The 19,911-nt window shown below is 40.6% G+C and overlaps 1 protein-coding gene across 2 annotated transcripts in view; it reads right to left on the reverse strand.

The window, feature by feature from the left end:
* Window positions 1-491: 491 nt before the first annotated feature.
* Window positions 492-19,911, reverse strand: part of nup188 (nucleoporin 188) — a 93,960-nt gene continuing 74,540 nt past the window's right edge. For both annotated transcript variants that reach the window (XM_060935610.1, XM_060935609.1), the window contains exons 29-43: window positions 17,960-18,155; window positions 17,409-17,486; window positions 15,204-15,289; window positions 13,566-13,711; window positions 13,229-13,401; window positions 12,894-13,094; window positions 11,155-11,247; window positions 9,709-9,861; window positions 8,599-8,736; window positions 6,729-6,803; window positions 6,428-6,643; window positions 6,021-6,152; window positions 4,832-4,884; window positions 4,295-4,424; window positions 492-1,618 (exon numbers count right to left, since the gene is read on the reverse strand). In XM_060935610.1, the coding sequence (XP_060791593.1) occupies window positions 1,439-1,618; window positions 4,295-4,424; window positions 4,832-4,884; window positions 6,021-6,152; window positions 6,428-6,643; window positions 6,729-6,803; window positions 8,599-8,736; window positions 9,709-9,861; window positions 11,155-11,247; window positions 12,894-13,094; window positions 13,229-13,401; window positions 13,566-13,711; window positions 15,204-15,289; window positions 17,409-17,486; window positions 17,960-18,155 (2,050 nt within the window). In that variant the 3' untranslated portion in view covers window positions 492-1,438. The remainder of the gene's footprint in view (window positions 1,619-4,294; window positions 4,425-4,831; window positions 4,885-6,020; window positions 6,153-6,427; window positions 6,644-6,728; window positions 6,804-8,598; window positions 8,737-9,708; window positions 9,862-11,154; window positions 11,248-12,893; window positions 13,095-13,228; window positions 13,402-13,565; window positions 13,712-15,203; window positions 15,290-17,408; window positions 17,487-17,959; window positions 18,156-19,911) is intronic.

Consider the following 19,911-nt stretch of genomic DNA (forward strand, 5'->3'; position numbering starts at 1 on the left):
GTCAAAAAAAAAAAAAAGTCCTCTCCGAGAATCACTTCATTTGTTTCTCCCATCTTAGAGCAGATTACAACAAAACTACCATACACATATGTCAAAAAAATTACCTGAAATCTGTTCTTTAACTTGTCCTTCACTTAAAAACTGGTACAAGAACCAGTTTGAATCAATTTGAATTTTGGACCCCTGTGACACAAACTTTGTACCCTGATTGTAAAACATCCCTTAATTAATTCCTTACTGCGCTTGATGACATCCTCATCCAAGTTTACATTGAATCGAGATTAAGAATAAGAATTTAATCCTTCATCAATTCACCGAGTTTGCAGTGTCGGCTCCCTTTGTTGTCCCTGGCAATTCCAAGATTAATATTATGATAAATTGAAAAGCTTGAATGGGGGGGGATTTAAATCTTCCCAACTTTTGTTTATCATGAGGAAAAAGTCTTCAAGATGACCTGAAAGCATGCAGATTCATATTCTTAACAAGAAGTCTAGAACATACTATAAATTCTTTATTATATAAACGTACTCCAATGACAAAAATTCCTTTTTTTTTTGTTCAAACACTCCAATAAGACAATAACACTGAAATATACAAAAGGCATAAAGAATCGTGAATGTGTATATTTTAACATATGTAAACAAATTGTACTAAAATATACCAGCCATGAAATAGTAAAAGGTACACGGAGCAGGTTAGAGCAAGGTTCCTAGATAAGTATATTATTATTAAAAAAAAAAAAAAGTCTGTCAAAATGGTAGACAGTAGTCAAAAACGCTAATATTCATTCATTCTTTCATCTTTAGTAACCACCTTTATCCTGGTCAGGGATGTCGTTAATTTGCTCTCAGAACACTGCGTGTGTATTAGTAACCACAAATAATACAAAATCAATATGTATAAACGTGACCTGGTTTTAAAATTGAATAAACGGTCCCCATTAGCATTGATTTATTGCTAGAAATAGCATTTCTGAGAGAACTGTGTCAGACTCGAGATCATTAATTTGCCTCCACACACATTTTGATTGGCCTACAAGCTGACTAATAAGAAACCATACACATTTAACAAATTGAAGAAGTACTAGTGACTATAATTTGTTAAAACGGAGTCAGATCAGTTATATAAAACTAGCCTATAAAACTAGGCCTCTCGATACAATACTGGATCATTTTAGTTATAAAACTGACTGGAGCACCTTAAATAATTCAACCAAAGCTTTACATAAGCAACTTTAATGATTACAAATGCATCTACCATCTAATCTGTGTGGTTTATATGTAGATAGATAGCGACTTATTACAGCAATGCTTTGGCACGAAAAAAGAACGTAGAAACCAACAGAAGAACTGAGTAATGTCACAGTGAGCATGTGGGTCTTTCTTAAGACTGAATGAAATGGTCTACAATTCAAATGACGATGACTTAGCATGTGTGCCTAGCGTTGGACATGCCGTACGAAAGCCTGGACAAGCTGAATGAATGGTTCCTGGCCCTCTTGCGTGACTTTTGACCCAGGAGTGGTGGGTTTGGTCTGGGGGGAAGGCAGAAGTCCGGTGGCGGGGGACGAAGGAGAGCCTCGCCGAAAAAACCTGTACAACGTCGACAACAGTGTGCTCTGGGAACATGAATGGGGGAAGAAAAAAAAATTGAAGTCATGACTTGGGAATTTACAACATAGCTTAAGATGGATTTAATTAAATGGTTTTAACACATTTCTGTGTGTGGTGGTAGAGGTGTGTACTGGGAAGAAAAATCAGAAACAAGCATTTTTAAACTTCCTTGTAGGCGGGAACAGGTCAGATATGAAGCTAGTGGGCCAAAGGCAGGCCACATTCATTAACCCTCTTGGGTCTCAGGGAATTTTCTGGTACTCTGATGATTTTGGCGTACTCGGATTTTGTTGTCAATTTCAACAAATCTAAGCAGTATTGTCAAAGTCATATGACAAGTTTAGTTACAATAATATCTATGGAGCATGTATGTTGTGATTGTACTTTTTAAAAAAATAACAGATAAATGAAGATGTTGTAAAAAAGCAGTTTTAGAACTGTGTTGGAATGTGCGAATAAAAACATGACCTTACCCATTGTGACGAACCGTTTTGATCACTTGAGGTGATTCTGTTCAGTCTTCGGAATGTATCAAGCACAAAAACTTTAAATCTGCTCCACTGATTTGGACAATTAACTGGCCATCAAAAATTTATGTCCTATTGTTTTGGGATAAAGGGTTGGCAGTGGGAAGGGGCATTCAATGAGAAGGGTAAAAAAAAAAAAAAATTCAATTCCATTCAATGAGAAGAGTGAAAAACCCTCCCACTGCCATCCCTTAATCCCATCAGGTCAAGGTGATCAAAATGGTTTGTCACAATGGGTAAGGTCATGTTTTTTTTCCACACATTCCAACATAGTTCTAAAACTGCTTTTTACAACAGCTTCATTTATCTGGTATTTGACTCCATTCAGTGTGTCTTGAAATTAACTCTTGTACTATTTTACTCAGTTCAGAAACCACAACCAACTCAATTACTCTGTAATTTTGCCCTCACTACAATGCCAAGTTTTACTCTTTACACTCAAAATAGAGTAAAATTAAGTATTTCTGAGGAAAATACTTGTAACTCTGGAAAACTTGAAAAATCAGGTTAAGAAGGAAAGCGCGTAAACCAATGCACACTTCATGCATAGTGGCCACTGTACAAGCCTCTGAAAGCAATGTTATGATCTGGGGTTGCTTCAGTCGGTCAGGTCGAGGCTTATGGAATCAATTTTGTGCCAAAAATGTTCATACAATACTTTTGAAATATCAAACAAAAACGATAAATCAAAAAAAAAAAAAAAAAAAAAAAAAAAAAATCTATTTTTTTTAGACTGGCAAACAAATTATTTGTGTAATCGTGCAAAATATCAGTCTATTACTCTTCAGAAACTTTTTATTTTTGTTCCGCGTCTTTCTCAGTTTTGTTTGACGTAATTTATTTTGGGTGCGATTCCAGCTTTCTCGTTTGCGCTCCCTGACTTTTTGCTTGCAGTTTTGGCACAAACTTCACGTGTGGGTGGGCTGTCCAGGAACGCATTCCCATTGGCTAACTTGTGTTTGACTGACAGCTACGCTCAGCCATTCCCCCGGAGGCTGTTGGGGCCATTTCCTACTTGGATTTTGGCGGACTGTTTGACGAGTGACCGATCCATTGACGGTAAACAAGGATCGAGTGGACTTCAGTGGCGACTATGATATTGAATTAATTCAACAAAGTGTAAGTACGGGACAAATGTGTTGTATGTGTTGCAGTAGTACACAAGTCCACTCGATCCTTGTTTACCGTCAATGGATCGGTCACTCGTCAAACAGTCCGCCAAAATCCGAGTAGGAAATGGCCGCAACAGCCTCCGAGGGAATGGCTGAGCGTAGCTGTCAGTCAAACACAAGTTAGCCAATGGGAATGCATTCCTGGACAGCCCACCCACACGTGAAGTTTGTGCCAAAACTGCAAGCAAAAAGTCAGGGAGCGCAAACGAGAAAGCTGGAATCGCAACCAAAATAAATTACGTCAAACAAAACTGAGACGCGGAACAAAAATAAAAGGTTTCTGAGGAGTAATAGACTGATATTTTGCACGATTACATGAATAATTTGTTTGCCAGTCTAAAAAAAATTGACTATAAAAAAAATTTTTTTTTGAATTTTGATTTATCGTTTTTGTTTGATATTTCAAAAGTATTGTATGAACATTTTGGCACAAAATTGATTCCATAGAGGCTCAGCAACATTATGGGGCAATAAAATGAAGTCAGCTGATGACCCGAAGGACCAGGTTCTCTCATCAATGGATTTGTTTCTTCCTTGATGGCATGCTCATATTCTAGGACAACAATGCCAGAATTCATCAGGCTCAAATTGCGAAAGACGGGTTCAGGGAGCATGAGGAATCGTTTTCACACATGAATTGGCCACCACAGAGTCCCGACCCCAACCCCACTGAAAGTCTTTAGGATGTGCTGGAGAAGACTTTATGGAGTGGTTCGACTCCCCTCTCATCAAGGCAAGATCTCGGTGAAAATTTAATGCAACTCTGGATGGAAATAACGGTCACGATGTTTCATAAGGTTGTTGAAACAGTGCCACAATCAAAGCTAAAAGCGGTACAACAAAATATTAGTGGGTATGACTATTTTGGCCAAGCAGTGTATATGATATTCGAGCGGCAGCGCATGAAACATTTTAGTCCCTCGTACCTCTATTTGGTGGTTCATGTGAAAACTGGCAGCTGGAAACCTCAAAATAGACTTACCAGTTCAGAGCTGAGCTCCTGTTTAACTCTCTGTTTGTCTCGGGGCAGAACAGTCGGATCTTTTAAACATCGCATGGCCTGCGAGATCAACACGTAGAAACAGTTCTCCATCGAAAACATCAACAAGGACCTAAAGAAGGCAAGCAAGGGTTAAAATCGAAACAAACCTGCCAAATAAAAGAAAAAACAAAACTAAGTGGAATAAATTAATTTTTAGGATGCTTCCCAAAACCCAGTTTTTAATTTGGCTAATCTAGACAGAATTTAACCTCAAACCTTCAGGGTTTTCTCTTCCAAAAGTCCCAATAGCAAATGCTATCAGTCATTTCAAATATTCTTGGCTATGTTGGAAATTGATTTCAGAGTAAAGCCGCTTTGTGACAATTTCTATCGTTAAACGCACTATCCAAATCAAATCTAATAGTTAATAAGAAAACTCCCACATCTGATTAAGCAATGTTTACACTCCTAAACAGTATGAAGTGTTGGCTGGATGTTTAAAAGGTCTGCCTGTGCCATGTTCAATTTTCTCCTTACTTCATGGCTTGCGTTTCCTCAGATGACACCACTGGTTCCTTCTTTTTCTCTACCTGTGAGAAAAAGAAAAAAAATTACAGAAAAGCAAATACACACGTTTAGTGGGTGGTACATGTTGAATCATGTTGTAACGAACTCGATGTGAGTTGTCAACAAATTCTATAACTTGGTTCATGAAACGCGCTTACAAAATATTTTCAATGTGAATATTTATTGTGCAATGGTGCAAAGTGAGAGTGAGAGAGAGAGAGAGAGTGTGAGAGAATAGCCCTTAGGGCAGAGTCTTTAGTCCAAACACTGCCAAGACCGCGCACCGCCCGTGCGCTTTACAAAAACTAAAACAATCCCGCCAGCAAAAATAGGGGAAAAAAAAAAAGGAGCGATCTCACCTCTTCAGATGTTGGTTTAAGTCCGACAGTACATTCCTCAAAAAGGGCGTAGAAGAACAAAGTAATCCATCAACATGTAGCATTCAATTTATTTCGGACCATTAAAGAATTCTGGAGGATATCAGAATGTTGGTGCACCGGCTTCCATCTACCCCCATTCATTCCTCTTTCCGCATCTCCATTCAAAAAAAACCGGGGACGTGATTTAAAGGGACTATATCCATAGGATAGGGAGTGAGAAGGTATGTGCGTGTGACAGTGACAGGGTGAGTGACAGGGAAGAACCTTATAGACTTCCTAGGTTCATGCTCGCCCTGAATTTCTCTTAAAGTGAAGGCAGAAGAACGTTCAGCGCCTGGCCAGGCTTTCTATGTATTCATTTACATAGACGTTTTCATATGAAATATAAATAAGTGTCTTAGACAATAGATACTATTTTACGCTACTGATTAATAATCAAAACTTTATGTGGCTGATGCTACAATGTAAACTAGCAAACTAGAAACTCTATTAGAAGAAGTAGTGTCAATGCTTTTCTTATACAATAAATTTAAAAAGAGTACGATTTAATGTAAGCAAGGTGCAAATGTAAAAGTTATCATTTTAAAATCTATTCCTTGAATGTGTTCCATTTCTGTGGTTTTGTTATTAGTGTAATTTTTGATATTTACTGCAATATCACATGGCAACTGGAATCAGACATGTGCGTGCTTTAGACAGTAACGGATGTTTACTTTATGAGGCAAGAACCAGATCGGTGAGAGATAACGGATGTACTGAAGCTGATTTGAATACACTACCTCTCCCAGCATGCTCAGTGCCACATTGATGGTGGCCAGCAGAGTCCCAAACGATGGAGCAACATCTGAATCAAAGGCTGGTGTCGTAAAACTCAGCACAAACAAAGTCCTGTACTCCGCAAGGTCCATAGACTAACAGAGACACACAAATTAAAACCTGGGGTTGTAAGTACCTTAAGTTAGGGGAAATTATTAGACTGTTGAAACGAACTACACATATACATGCTTGTATGCAGTACAAATAACTGCGTTAATGCAGACTGATGATAAAAGCTTGGTTACACTTTTGAAACTCAATAGTTTGACATCAAAATATAATTTCGGACAAGTTAAGAATTTTTAACAAGACAATAAAAAAAAAAAAAAAACCAACAGTTCTTTTCCTATTTATTAATTAGTGTGTGTACCTGGTCTAACAGGATTTGGCAGGAGTCTGGTGTAAAGTGTTGTAACGTCGCCAGAGTTTTGCTGAGAATCTTCAGAAGGCTGCACTGTACCGCCTGCAGAGCTTTAGACTCCACCTCCTCCCGTTCTCGCTCTCCAACTGACGGCTGCTCTTTCGAGACGGGCTGTAGAGCTTGCTGTGAGCGGGGCCTCTGCGGTAGAGCTTCCCCATTTTTTGCCTGTGAGGAGAAGCGCAAGGTTCAGAAAACAAAAGTAACTCTGGTATAACACTTGGGTAGGTTTATTTAATTGTGCGTGTCTCACCTGGAGGTAGTGGTGTAACATTTTCTTGCTGTGCAAAAGATATGTACATGTCTGACACAGGTAGCAGAGATTCACCTGCAAGGCAAAAAAAAAAAAGTTTGAAAGAGCTTGAACAAAACATGTTTTAAACACACAGGTATATCTTTGGGGCAGCACGGTGGTGTAGTGGTTAGCACTGTCGCCTCACAGCAAGAAGGTCCGGGTTCGAGCCCTGTGGCTGGCGAGGGACTTTCTGTGCGGAGTTTGCATGTTCTCCCCGTGGGTTTCCTCCGGGTGCTCCGGTTTCCCCCACAGTCCAAAGACATGCAGGTTAGGTTAACTGGTGACTCTAAATTGAGCGTAGGTGTGAATGTGAGTGTGAATGGTTGTCTGTGTCTATGTGTCAGCCCTGTGATGACCTGGCGACTTGTCCAGGGTGTACCCCGCCTTTCGCCCGTAGTCAGCTGGGATAGGCTCCAGCTTGCCTGCGACCCTGTAGGACAGGATAAAGCGGCTAGAGATAATGAGATGAGAATGAGGTACATCTTTTGTGTGTACTAAGAGTTCCAAAGACTTCTTAACTAACACGTTCATCACTAGTCATTTCGCCATTTTTATAATCAGCTGCACAAGAACGTGCTCAAAAGTCTTTTTTTAGATTAATTTTCTTTAATGGATAAAAAAAAACAAACTGTTGTGTAAGCATTTCCTCTTCCTGCAGTTATTCATGTTGTCCTTTAAAGCTAAATTACATGATGTTACTGGCATTCAGACGCTCTTATCCAGAGCGACGTACAATATACCCAGAGCAGCCTGGGGAGCAGTTAGGAGTTAGGTGCCTTGCTCAAAGGCACTTCAGCCATTCCCATACATGTCAACCTATACGGAATGTCCGTATTTTATACGGATTTGATTCAATAAACGTAGTATACGGGTGTACAAATAAAGTTATACGGATTCTTTAAAAAAACTTCAATATTTATTTTGAGCTATAATCAATTCCCACGATGATAAAAGAGCGCATAACATTCATTTACAAACGTACTGTACACCACAGACAGCCAGTAAAGAGTCTTATGAAATCGCGCGTTATCTTGTGGTAGCGAGACTTCGTTCCACTTTTGATCATGCGCACACCGCATTGCGAGAATCCCGCTAACCGGGAAGTAACATTTTGTCTGAAACGCGTATTTCCACCTGAGCGACTTTCAATAGCGACTGAAAAGATTCTGAATGGGCACTCCGGCAAGATCAACACAGACACTTGCTGTGACATGCAGCCTAGTGAGGTATTGGTGCAGACTGCTAAAAAAAGCTGTCATGGAGTACAATTCAGAACATTAGAGTGACACTTTGTGTTTCTGTCGAACATTGGAGCTTTGTATTCATTCTGAAGGTTTATTGTTATTAATATTGAATAAAAAGTAACTTGGATATATCATTGTTAATTATCATTCAAATTTTAGGTAAATTATTTCAATTTGCATCTTATACGGATTTTATAAGGGAAATACGGATTTTGGAGGTTGGTTATACAGGTTTGATTGACCAAAGGTTGACATGTATGCATTCCTGCTGGTCCAAGGGAATCAACTCGACGACCTTTTGGTCCCAAAGCTGCTTCTCTAGCCATTTGGCCATGGCTTCCTCCAGAAGTGGAATTATTTAAATTCCACTTACTATTATAATTATTTCAGCAAACTTGAAATAAAATCCTTGCACTGTGTAAGAGTGAATTTCATTGTGACCAGCACTGTGTGAAAGAGCAATTTTGGAGCCATGGGTTGCTACATTCCTGGTGAACTTGTAAAAAATTTGTGGCCCCACAATCCCAAATGTATATGCCAGCTCTATAGTAGTTGGAAAGCTCTGTGCGTGTGTGTGTGTGTACCTGCACATCTCTGAGCAGCTGTGGCAGGTGAAAGTGCCACTCTTTACAGAAACTGGACAGCTGCAGCAGGAAACCCACTGTGTGATCGGCTTCATCCAGACATGCTAAAGACTGCACTGTACGCACTGCACTCAAACACTGAAAACACACATAGTACACAATATCTAAATATCTCGGTCACATCTTCACTACAATCACTGAGACGCTATCAGTCTCAGCCGCAATAAACTGTATATCATCTGACGGAATGGTGTAGAACCAATGCCTGTCGCTGTGGAAAACCGGACACTGTTTGAAGCAAATGAGAGACTAGAGACTAACAGAGAGACTAGAAGCTCAACTCTCTAAATGAAAGTCAATGGAGGAGAAGCATGGTAGGTAGCACTGTGCTGATTTGTCGACGAGGATCAACTTAAGTTAGCAGTAAAACGCCGTAGTGTGTGTTGCTGTAGGAAAATAATCAGCAACAGAGTTCTTAGTTCCTGAAGTTGATCCATTTTCCAATGACAGAAGCGTTTTGTCCCTCTTAAGACCTCTGCATGCTCTTGCGACAAGGCTTTCGCAGATAGCTTTTCGCAGACAGTTGTAATTTATCGTTGAGCGGGGAGTAATAGGCGTGCGCGATGTTATTCACCGCCACAACGCAAGGGGGAGCGAAGTCGCGAAATCGCTAGGAGTAGTCGGTGGGTGTGGTTAGTGGAGTGTTTATCCTCTGGTTACTTATAATGACTAGAACTTTTTTTTTTATAATGACTAGAACTGGAGTCGTATAGATGTACGTACTTCCTCACTTCCTCAATCAACCGCTCTTCATGCTGCTCCATCTTCGCTCGTGTTTTTAAAAATGGCGGTCATGAAAACAAACCAAACCGGGAAAGTAGGGAAGCGGAAGTGCGTGTACAGCGGATGTAGAGTGGACCAATCAGAGCCCTCTTGTCTGCGACGCTGTCTGCGAGGCTTCTGCGGTGGTCACAATTTTTGGGAGGTGCGCGCAGAGCGTCTGCGAAGGTGGGGGGGCTACGCAGACACTGTCTGCGATGCTATCTGCGAGGACTGGGTTGTCAGCATAAATTGGCCTTTATACTGCAGCAATTTGTAACATGGACACACCTGGAGGATACGCTCTTGGTGAACTCCAACAAAGTCGAGTGCTTCATTGATGAAGTTGTAGCGCAGTGTCTTGAGCAGACTCTCCATCAGAGACAGACAGAGCCGATACACACCAGGCCAGGACGGGGCATCTACAGGCTTACGGGAGAATGCCTAAGAGAGGAAAAAAGGGTTTCAAAAGCAAGGGGACCAAGAGAGAGAAAAAGCGATGTTAAGGTGCTAAAATATGAGCATCAGAAAGTTTCAAACCTACCTTTTGTTATCGTTTTCAACAGCTTATTTCCTTTACACTTTTACACTACCGTTCAAAAGTTTGCGGTCACCCAGACAATTTTGTTTTCCATGAAAAGTCACACTTTTATTTACCACCATAAGTTGTAAAATGAATAGAAAATATAGTCAAGACATTTTTCTGGCCATTTTGAGCATTTAATCGACCCCACAAATGTGATGCTCCAGAAACTCAATCTGCTCAAAGGAAGGTCAGTTTTATAGCTTCTCTAAAGAGCTAAACTGTTTTCAGCTGTGCTAACATGATTGTACAAGGGTTTTCTAATCATCCATTAGCCTTCTGAGGCAATGAGCAAACACATTGTACCATTAGAACACTGGAGTGAGAGTTGCTGGAAATGGGCCTCTATACACCTATGGAGATACTGCACCAAAAACCAGACATTTGCAGCTAGAATAGTCATTTACCACATTAGCAATGTATAGAGTGCATTTCTGATTAGTTTAAAGTGATCTTCATTGAAAAGAACAGTGCTTTTCTTTCAAAAATAAGGAAATTTCAAAGTGACCCCAAACTTTTGAACGGTAGTGTGTAGATGGGTGACAAATTAAAGGAAAAACCAACAAAAAGTGTGATTTTGGGTAAAGAATTTGGATGCGACTCCAATACGCCTTGCCGTAGATTCTACAAGTCTTTATCCTCGTTCTCTACTCCTCCTTACTCCTTATTCAGGTTTCCCTTTAAAGTTTAAACTATTGCCATTTCTAATGTATTACTATTATAAATTACTATTGCAATTTCTAATGTTTCTTTTAATTCTTTTAATTAATTGTTTTAGAATAAAAATAAAATTATTTTATGTAATTTTATTTCTCCATTGTATACTGTTTTTGTTTTTACTTCTGTAAAGCACATTGAACTGCCATTGTGTATGAAATGTGCTATATAAATAAACTTGCCTTGCCTAATGTATATTAATTGTGCTATGTAGCTAACAAAGCAATCAATCAAATCAATGAACAGATAAGCAGAAGAATTCTATAAACACAGTTTGAGGGAATCAAAAGGCTACGTTTTGGAAATGAGTCATTTAAAAATACTCAATCCGCCATCATTATAAACTCAGATTAAGTTTGCTCGATGATTATTGAAGTATTGAAATGGCTGTTAAGATATAGATGGGGGGAAAACAGGACAGGAAGTGAAATGGGTACCTGTGTGGCTCCGTTAGCCGGGCCTTCGTACACACTGAGAAGAGGCAGACAGACGCTCTGAATCACACCGGCGCCTGCGACTGCTGCAGCACCCTACAGAACCGGAGGACAAGCGCAAACAGTTCAAGCCGTTCTGTCGCTTGCACTCGTTATGGCTTTGTGAAAGCAATATTATTCTACAACCCCGATTCCAAAAAAGTTGGGACAAAGTACAAATTGTAAATAAAAACGGAATTTACAAATCTCAAAAACTGATATTGTATTCACAATAGAACATAGACAACATATCAAATGTCGAAAGTGAGACATTTTGAAATTTCATGCCAAATATTGGCTCATTTGAAATTTCATGACAGCAACACATCTCAAAAAAGTTGGGACAGGGGCAATAAGAGGCTGGAAAAGTTAAAGGTACAAAAAAGAAACAGCTGGAGGACCAAATTGCAACTCATTAGGTCAATTGGCAATAGGTCATTAACATGACTGGGTATAAAAAGAGCATCTTGGAGTGGCAGCGGCTCTCAGAAGTAAAGATGGGAAGAGGATCACCAATCCCCCTAATTCTGCGCCAACAAATAGTGGAGCAATATCAGAAAGGAGTTCGACAGTGTAAAATTGCAAAGAGTTTGAACATATCATCATCTACAGTGCATAATATCATCAAAAGATTCAGAGAATCTGGAAGAATCTCTGTGCATAAGGGTCAAGGCCGGAAAACCATACTGGGTGCCCGTGATCTTCGGGCCCTTAGACGGCACTGCATCACATACAGGCATGCTTCTGTATTGGAAATCACAAAATGGGCTCAGGAATATTTCCAGAGAACATTATCTGTGAACGCAATTCACCGTGCCATCCGCCGTTGCCAGCTAAAACTCTATAGTTCAAAGAAGAAGCTGTATCTAAACATGATCCAGAAGCGCAGACGTCTTCTCTGGGCCAAGGCTCATTTAAAATGGACTGTGGCAAAGTGGAAAACTGTTCTGTGTTCAGACGAATCAAAATTTGAAGTTCTTTATGGAAATCAGGGACGCCGTGTCATTCGGACTAAAGAGGAGAAGGACGACCCAAGTTGTTATCAGTGCTCAGTTCAGAAGCCTGCATCTCTGATGGTATGGGGTTGCATTAGTGCGTGTGGCATGGGCAGCTTACACATCTGGAAAGACACCATCAATGCTGAAAGGTATATCCAGGTTCTAGAGCAACATATGCTCCCATCCAGACGACGTCTCTTTCAGGGAAGACCTTGCATTTTCCAACATGACAATGCCAAACCACATACTGCATCAATTACAGCATCATGGCTGCGTAGAAGAAGGGTCCGGGTACTGAACTGGCCAGCCTGCAGTCCAGATCTTTCACCCATAGAAAACATTTGGCGCATCATAAAATGGAAGATACGACAAAAAAAGACCTAAGACAGTTGAGCAACTAGAATCCTACATTAGACGAGAATGGGTTAACATTCCTATCCCTAAACTTGAGCAACTTGTCTCCTCAGTCCCCAGATGTTTACAGACTGTTGTAAAGAGAAAAGGGGATGTCTCACAGTGGTAAACATGGCCTTGTCCCAACTTTTTTGGAATCGGGGTTGTATTTATGAAATTTAGCGGACATGCTGCTATTGTGACATGCTTCTTCTTAGCATAATCATCATCATAACAGCAGGTGATAAGTCCATACAGTGAAATGACTTTTCTTTGTATTGATACATGGAGTTGTGATGTGTGTACGGGTACCTGTGAAGTTCTAGCTAGTGTGAGCAGTAAGTGGAGCGCTGCCTCAGTGAAGTAGAGGTTGTGTTTGGAGCGCAGGCTGAGCTCAAGGGCACTGAGAACCGAGGGCAGGACAGGCAACTTCCTCATCACTTGCAGCCACTGCTCACCATCCTCATCAGCTCTGCACAGCTCTTTCGACAGGTGCAGAGCCAACACACACACCTTATACAGCAAGAGAAAGAGTGAGGAAATTTTTTTTTTTAAATGGATTGAATCACTTTCAAATTCAGCACTTCTCTGGACAATTTACAGAAGCTGGATGGCCAGCCAGAGAGGCACCACACCCACACACTCACAGAGTCTCGCTGGTCTTTTTGGACACTGCATGGTGCATCTGTCTCCATTCTGTCCTCCTGGGTGTCACCTTTTTGGATCATGTGACGTGTACTGTCAATCAAAGCCATAGCCTCATCCTGGACAGTCTCACATACACACAGTAACAGCTGAGGCAGCTGGGTAATCTCTCCTCCTGAGTAAATAATCAATAAGCTATACACACACACAGACACTTGCAAACAGATCATCTAGAACTGCAGGTACTTTATTTTTATAATTATGTCTATACTAGTTACACTTCGGGATTAACTTTATTTCTGACTACCCATTCCCCCCCCCTCCCAGTCACAACCTCACCATTAAGGCCCTGAATGTGCAGAGCTGATATGAGAGCTGAGAAAAGCTTGGCTTTGGTTCTCTCCATCAGCTGCTGGTCAGCCTGAAGTACGCTCTCTAACATCAGAGAGAGAGGAGGAAGAAGAGCTGGAGCTGATACCAAGACACTGAGAGAGAAAGAGAGAGAGAGAGAGAGAGAGAGAGAGAGAGAGAGAGAGAGAGAGAGAGAGAGAGAAGGGTTTGAGCTAAAAACCTTATAGTACAATATTTAAAGCAAACATACCGTATTTTTCGGACTATAAGTCGAACTTTTTTTCATGGTTCGGCTGGCCATGCGACTTATACTCCGGTGCGACGTATATATGTTTTTTTTTTTTTCACAGCGGAATAACTGGAGCTGATACCGAGTCTGACGACAGCCACGCAGAAGAAGAGGAAACGGCGCTTCATCTGCCGCTGGAGGCAGAGTTGTTCAGAAGCGACACCGAGGATGAGGAATTCAATGGATTTGCTGATTTGGAGTGAAATCATCAGCTTGATAAACTTGATTGACCTGTGTTTTATTATTAATGATAGGCCTATAGTTATTTAAATAAGTTATGTAGTGATTTTAGGCAGTGCTTAATTTGTGAAGTGGGAGGTCCCGGAACGCAGGAGGTGGGTGGGTCCGGCGACTCAAAAAAAAAAAAAGGCAGGGGATGGTTTACTATAACTTAAAGCACATGCGCTTATTGTGTGTGTAAAATAATAATAATAATAATAATAATAATAATAATAATAATATCAGACATTATGATCTTGGAAAACGCTTTAGTGACAAACAGTTACAGACAGTAATATGTCGTGATATATTATAAAATATTAATTTTTATTAGTCTATATATTAAATTATATATTACATTTATCTTCTAAAATAACAGACTGTACTCATCACAACCGGTTTATTTCACCATTGGAGATCAGATCACACAAGACATGAGTTAAATGACTCATTTTAAGGATTTAAGTAGGGGATTTAAAAGCGGTTGCTGTTGTTGTTTTTTTTTTTTTTCACTAGACGGTTGTTTTTACTACCGTACCTGTCTTTGGAGATGATATACCTATAGCCTACTTGACCTCTGATTTGATGAAATAAAATTCGACAAAAATGAAGAATGACACTCCTCGATGATGACTACAGCTTTAATAACACAGATGAAAGAGCCATGGGGCGATAATAAGCCCTACCGGTAAAAATATTCTAAAAGCAAACTGATTAATGCATCAGTAATAGGCTACTAATATTAGTTATAATAATAATATAGGCTATTAGTAATAACGATAGTGATAGTATTAAAGATAGTAGTAGATATTTAAAATAATCAGACTAGGCTACTTACAGGGCAAAGGGCGCGTTATCACTGCTCAGCTGTTCGTTTATTAAATAAACAATGCAGTCGTGCAGTAACCACGCGCCGCTTATCAGATAGAATCACAGATTCTATGGATAGAATAACCCTTCAAAAATGTGCGACTTATAGTCCGGTGCGACGTATATATGTTTTTTTCGTCTTCATAATGCATTTTTTGGCTGATGCGACTTAAACTCCGGAGCGACGTATAGTCCGGAAAATACGGTAATATCATCATTAGCTGATCTATGAAATACAAAACACAGACCTTTTCCATTGTTTGAGGATGATGAGCAGCAAGGTGGCCATCATGGAGCCCAAACGCAGACATGCTACAGACTGAGGCATCAGCAACTGTGACAGAGAGACACGCATGAATCTGGGGTAGAAAAGTGAGTAGCCCATTGATAATTCCCAAGTCACTATTCTACACAAAACTGAAAAATTCCCCATCGTAGTCTGGATTAGACAACAAATGCTTACTTATTGCTTGCTAGTGTAAACACTTGGGTACATGATGCACACGTTACTAAAGCTGCTTTTACATGGGCACTTGTGCTGGAACAAGTTGTTCCTGGAACAAGTTTCCCGTCTAAACACGATTTGTTCGGGAACAATTCGACACCGGTGGGTGCAACCTGCTCCACAACATCTTGTTCCAGGCGCAACTTATTCCCGATCATCTTCTAAACACGATCAGTGGCAAGTAGGAGGGCTTACGTGTCCGCGGTAGTGTTCATCCGGGTCATGGACAAGACTGCTTTATGACAAATTCAATGGTCAGTTCTTTTCGAGCGCTTTTCCTTGTCAAACTTCGCCAAACAGAACTGTCTGTTCTGGCTAAGGTACTTGAATTCCTTGTCAGTCAACAAGTAAAAGAATACCTAGCAATTAATTCTATTTTATCAATTTCCCAGTCAGGATTTCGCAAAAAAAACAAAAACAAAAAAAAACATAGCACCATTACTGCAACCTTGAAGGTTATAAATGATATTGCAGAAGCTTTAGATAATAAACACAGTGCTGTCTTTCTCTTTTTATAGACTTTTTTAAGGCTTCTGATAGCATGGACCATAACATTTTGACTGAACGTCTTACAGCAGTTGGGTTTTCTGGACATGCACTTGGATGGTTTGCAAACTATCTTAAAGACAGAACCCAAGCTGTCCAGTTAGACGGTGTTTCTTCTGAGGTTCAGTTTGTCCACAAAGGGGTGCCACAAGGCTCAGTATTAGGCCCTTTGTTATTTACCTTGTAGATAAACAATATTGGAGTGAATATCCCAAATGCAGCCTTTCATTTTTATGATGACGACACAGTCATATATTGCTTTGCACCCACAGCCTCAGAAGTGTTTGCATATATGCAGAATGCGTTTAATAGAGTGCAAGAACAATTCCGCCAATTGCAACTTGTTCTAAATGCTGATAAAACAAAACTTGTGTTTTTCACCAATTCAAAATCAGCAAGGTCAAATCAGTTTGTCATTGTCACCAGTAATGGTCAACAAATTGAACTTGTACCTACTTTTAAATATCTGGGGTTCTTGATTGATGTGTCTTAAGGCATATATTCTGTATACCGCCAAGAAGCTGAAGGTTTTACTTGGATTTTATTGTCAAAATAAGTCTTGTTTTTCCTTTGGGGTGAAACGGAAACTGGTGGAGCTGACCTTTTTTCCGATAATTGATTATGGTGATGTGTTATATATGAATGCCTCCACGTGCTGGATAGTGCGCATCATGGGGCTCTGAGGTTTATCACAAACTGTGGAGCTCTAACTCATCACTCTTGTACACTAAAGTAAATTGGCCATCTTTATCTGCGCGCCGGCTCGGCCATTGGTACGTCTTTATCTACAAGGCGATCCTTGAGATGATTCCATCTTATTTATCATCTCTTTTAATCCTGAATAATAGAGCCTACAGTCTTCGTTCTCTGGACTTTTTACATTTTACTGTTCCTAGGGTTAGAACAGAAACGGGGAAGAAAGCTTTTAGGTTTTCTGCTCCAACTACATGGAATAATTTGCAGTCAGAGCTCAAACTTCAAAATCTGGTATCTCTGAATGTATTCAAGTCCATGATAAATCTCATTGTGGGCGGCACGGTGGTGTAGTGGTTAGCGCTGTCGCCTCACAGCAAGAAGGTCCTGGGTTCGAGCCCCGTGGCCGGCGAGGGCCTTTCTGTGCGGAGTTTGCATGTTCTCCCCGTGTCCGCGTGGGTTTCCTCCGGGTGCTCCGGTTTCCCCCACAGTCCAAAGACATGCAGGTTAGGTTAAGTGGTGACTGTAAATTGACCGTAGGTGTGAATGGTTGTCTGTGTCTATGTGTCAGCCCTGTGATGACCTGGCGACTTGTCCAGGGTGTACCCCGCCTTTCGCCCGTAGTCAGCTGGGATAGGCTCCAGCTTGCCTGCGACCCTGTAGAACAGGATAAAGCGGCTAGAGATAATGAGATGAGAAAGTGACTCACTGTTGCTTTGGTCCCTCCCAGGACATCCATGAAAAGCTTCAGCCTAACCGAGTCTTCCTTAAGGTGCATTACATCAGACTGTATACACACACACACACACACACACACACATTATATATTTATTAGATATAAGAACACTGGTTGTAGAAATTGTGTGTAATACAATGGGCTCAGTCTGTAACATAATGTACAACAGATTAGAGCACTGTAGTGTAGTACTCTACTGTGCTTTATTGAATTATTTTTGACTAACTGAAAACCGTATAAACAAAAATAATATGCACATTATACGGCCAAAGGATTGTGCAATATAGTGCCGTACAATTTGGGACTGATGGAGAGTACAGTATACCCACATGACTGATGGAGATCAGAAGCAAGCATGAGTAATGTAGGGCTAGAGAGTGCATTTTTAGGTTGTGAAGAATGAATGCATGCGAGGATAATGCAATAGATGACAGATTACGAGTGTAAGTATACTGTACTCTCATGTCTGGTAATTTGTATATAGTGCGATCTCAGATGAGTAAGCCTGAGTGTAGTACACGCACGTGGCTAGTGGAGAGTATGAGTAGGGTCCTCCACGCTGAGATGAGCATCTGAGTCTCGGGCAGTGACCTCACTCCTCCCTCCTCATCCTCACAGGCCACACACACCAGCTCCCTGACGTACTGGGACCAAAATTCATAGCGGCGCTGGGAGCTGAGGCGCTGCAGTGCAGATTTCAGAGAGTCCTCCAGCTGACCGCTGCCACACACACACACACACTGTTCAGTACCTCAAAAAAATTACTAGTATACTTAATATAAATTAACCAGAACGTCAAGGATGTAGCAGCTCATCTGGCCTGCCATCAAAACAACCATGACTACCAAAACATCACAGAGAACTGAAATGTGAGAGGACCAACCAAAATCAACAAACTGTGTACAACAGGAAAATCAACAAAGGACTAAATTTTATTCCCCGAGGGAAGATCTACCCAAAACATCAATCAGAACTGAACTCGCATGATTAATGAGAAAGATACAATTCTAGTCAGAAGAAAATTTGTTAAATTGACCTAATTACTAATTTGTTAAAAAAAATGACAATACAATGACCAAGTTTTGTATAGAAGGACTAGTTCTTTCAAATAAAACACTCAGAACTGAAATCCATTGAGAACTGAGGGAAGATACACGATTTAACTGAAAATAAACAAAGTTGTAAACAAATTGTTTACAACAGGAAAAAAAAAAATCGAACAAACAAACGACGACGCTTTGTTCCTCAAGGGAAGACGCACCCAAAACATCGATGAGAACTGGAATCGGATGAGAAATGAGAGACGAGATAAAATTCTAGCAAGAAGCCTGGAAAATGCGTTAATTTGGCCTAATTACTACCTCGTTAGCCAAAACAATGACCAAGTTTTGTGCAGAGTGACGAGTTCTTTCAAACAAAATGGAAATCTGTGGAGAACTGACAGAGAAGAGAAGATTTAACTGAATTGTGGACGACAGACGGATGACGGATGCTACAGGCCAATAGCTTATCGGCCTTCGGGCCAGATGAGCCAACAAGGATATAAATGAATAACATACTTTGCTTATTACAGGGTTTTCCATACATAGACCATTGTGTGGCACAGTGCCACACAATGGATTCCTATCGCCACACAATCAGACTCGCAATTTTGAAAAAATAAAAATAAAAATTCCGTTGCGTATCGTTCCGTTCATTCATAGTGCTCTTTCTTCTCGTTTGCGCGCGCACACAGAGACTGAGAGAGAGACGGAGAGGTGTGTACACAGGCCTGCCGTTGCGCAAATACCCGGACTGCAAGTAGGCCTGTTAGGCTAATTAAAAATAACGCAGCCTTCCCGATTTGCCTTCCGACCCCTTATTTTAAAAGGTTGCCTACGTCGTGCTCGTGATGAGCTTTATCATAGCCTTCTTGGCTTACATGAAACGGACATCCCTGAGTCAGGCTAGAAACCAATTTTGATGCACACAGTAGCAGCTTGACGCGAGGAACCGGCCTTATTGCATTATCCCATTTATCCCGCTTCAGCATTTATGCAAGTTATTAATAATGGCTTGACATTCACAATAAATAAGGATTTCCCACTAGCCTAATTTTATTATTATTTTGTTGTTACATTATACTATTTATTTCGTTTTAGTATTGGTTGAGGCAAGTGTTGAGTTCAATATTTTAAATAATAACCTCCAGCTCGTTTTTTGCAATTTATTCCTTGAATGTCAACTAAAGAATCTCATCTCATTATCTCTAGCCGCTTTATCCTATTCTACAGGGTCGCAGGCAAGCTGGAGCCTATCCCAGCTGACAACGGGCGAAAGGCGGGGTACACCCTGGACAAGTCGCCAGGTCATCACAGGGCTGACACATAGACACAGACAACCATTCACACTCACATTCACACCTACGGTCAATTTAGAGTCACCAGTTAACCTAACCTGCATGTCTTTGGACTGTGGGGGAAACCGGAGCACCCGG

This window comes from Neoarius graeffei, chromosome 12, assembly GCF_027579695.1.
Source record: "Neoarius graeffei isolate fNeoGra1 chromosome 12, fNeoGra1.pri, whole genome shotgun sequence".
NCBI classification, from domain to species: domain Eukaryota; kingdom Metazoa; phylum Chordata; class Actinopteri; order Siluriformes; family Ariidae; genus Neoarius; species Neoarius graeffei.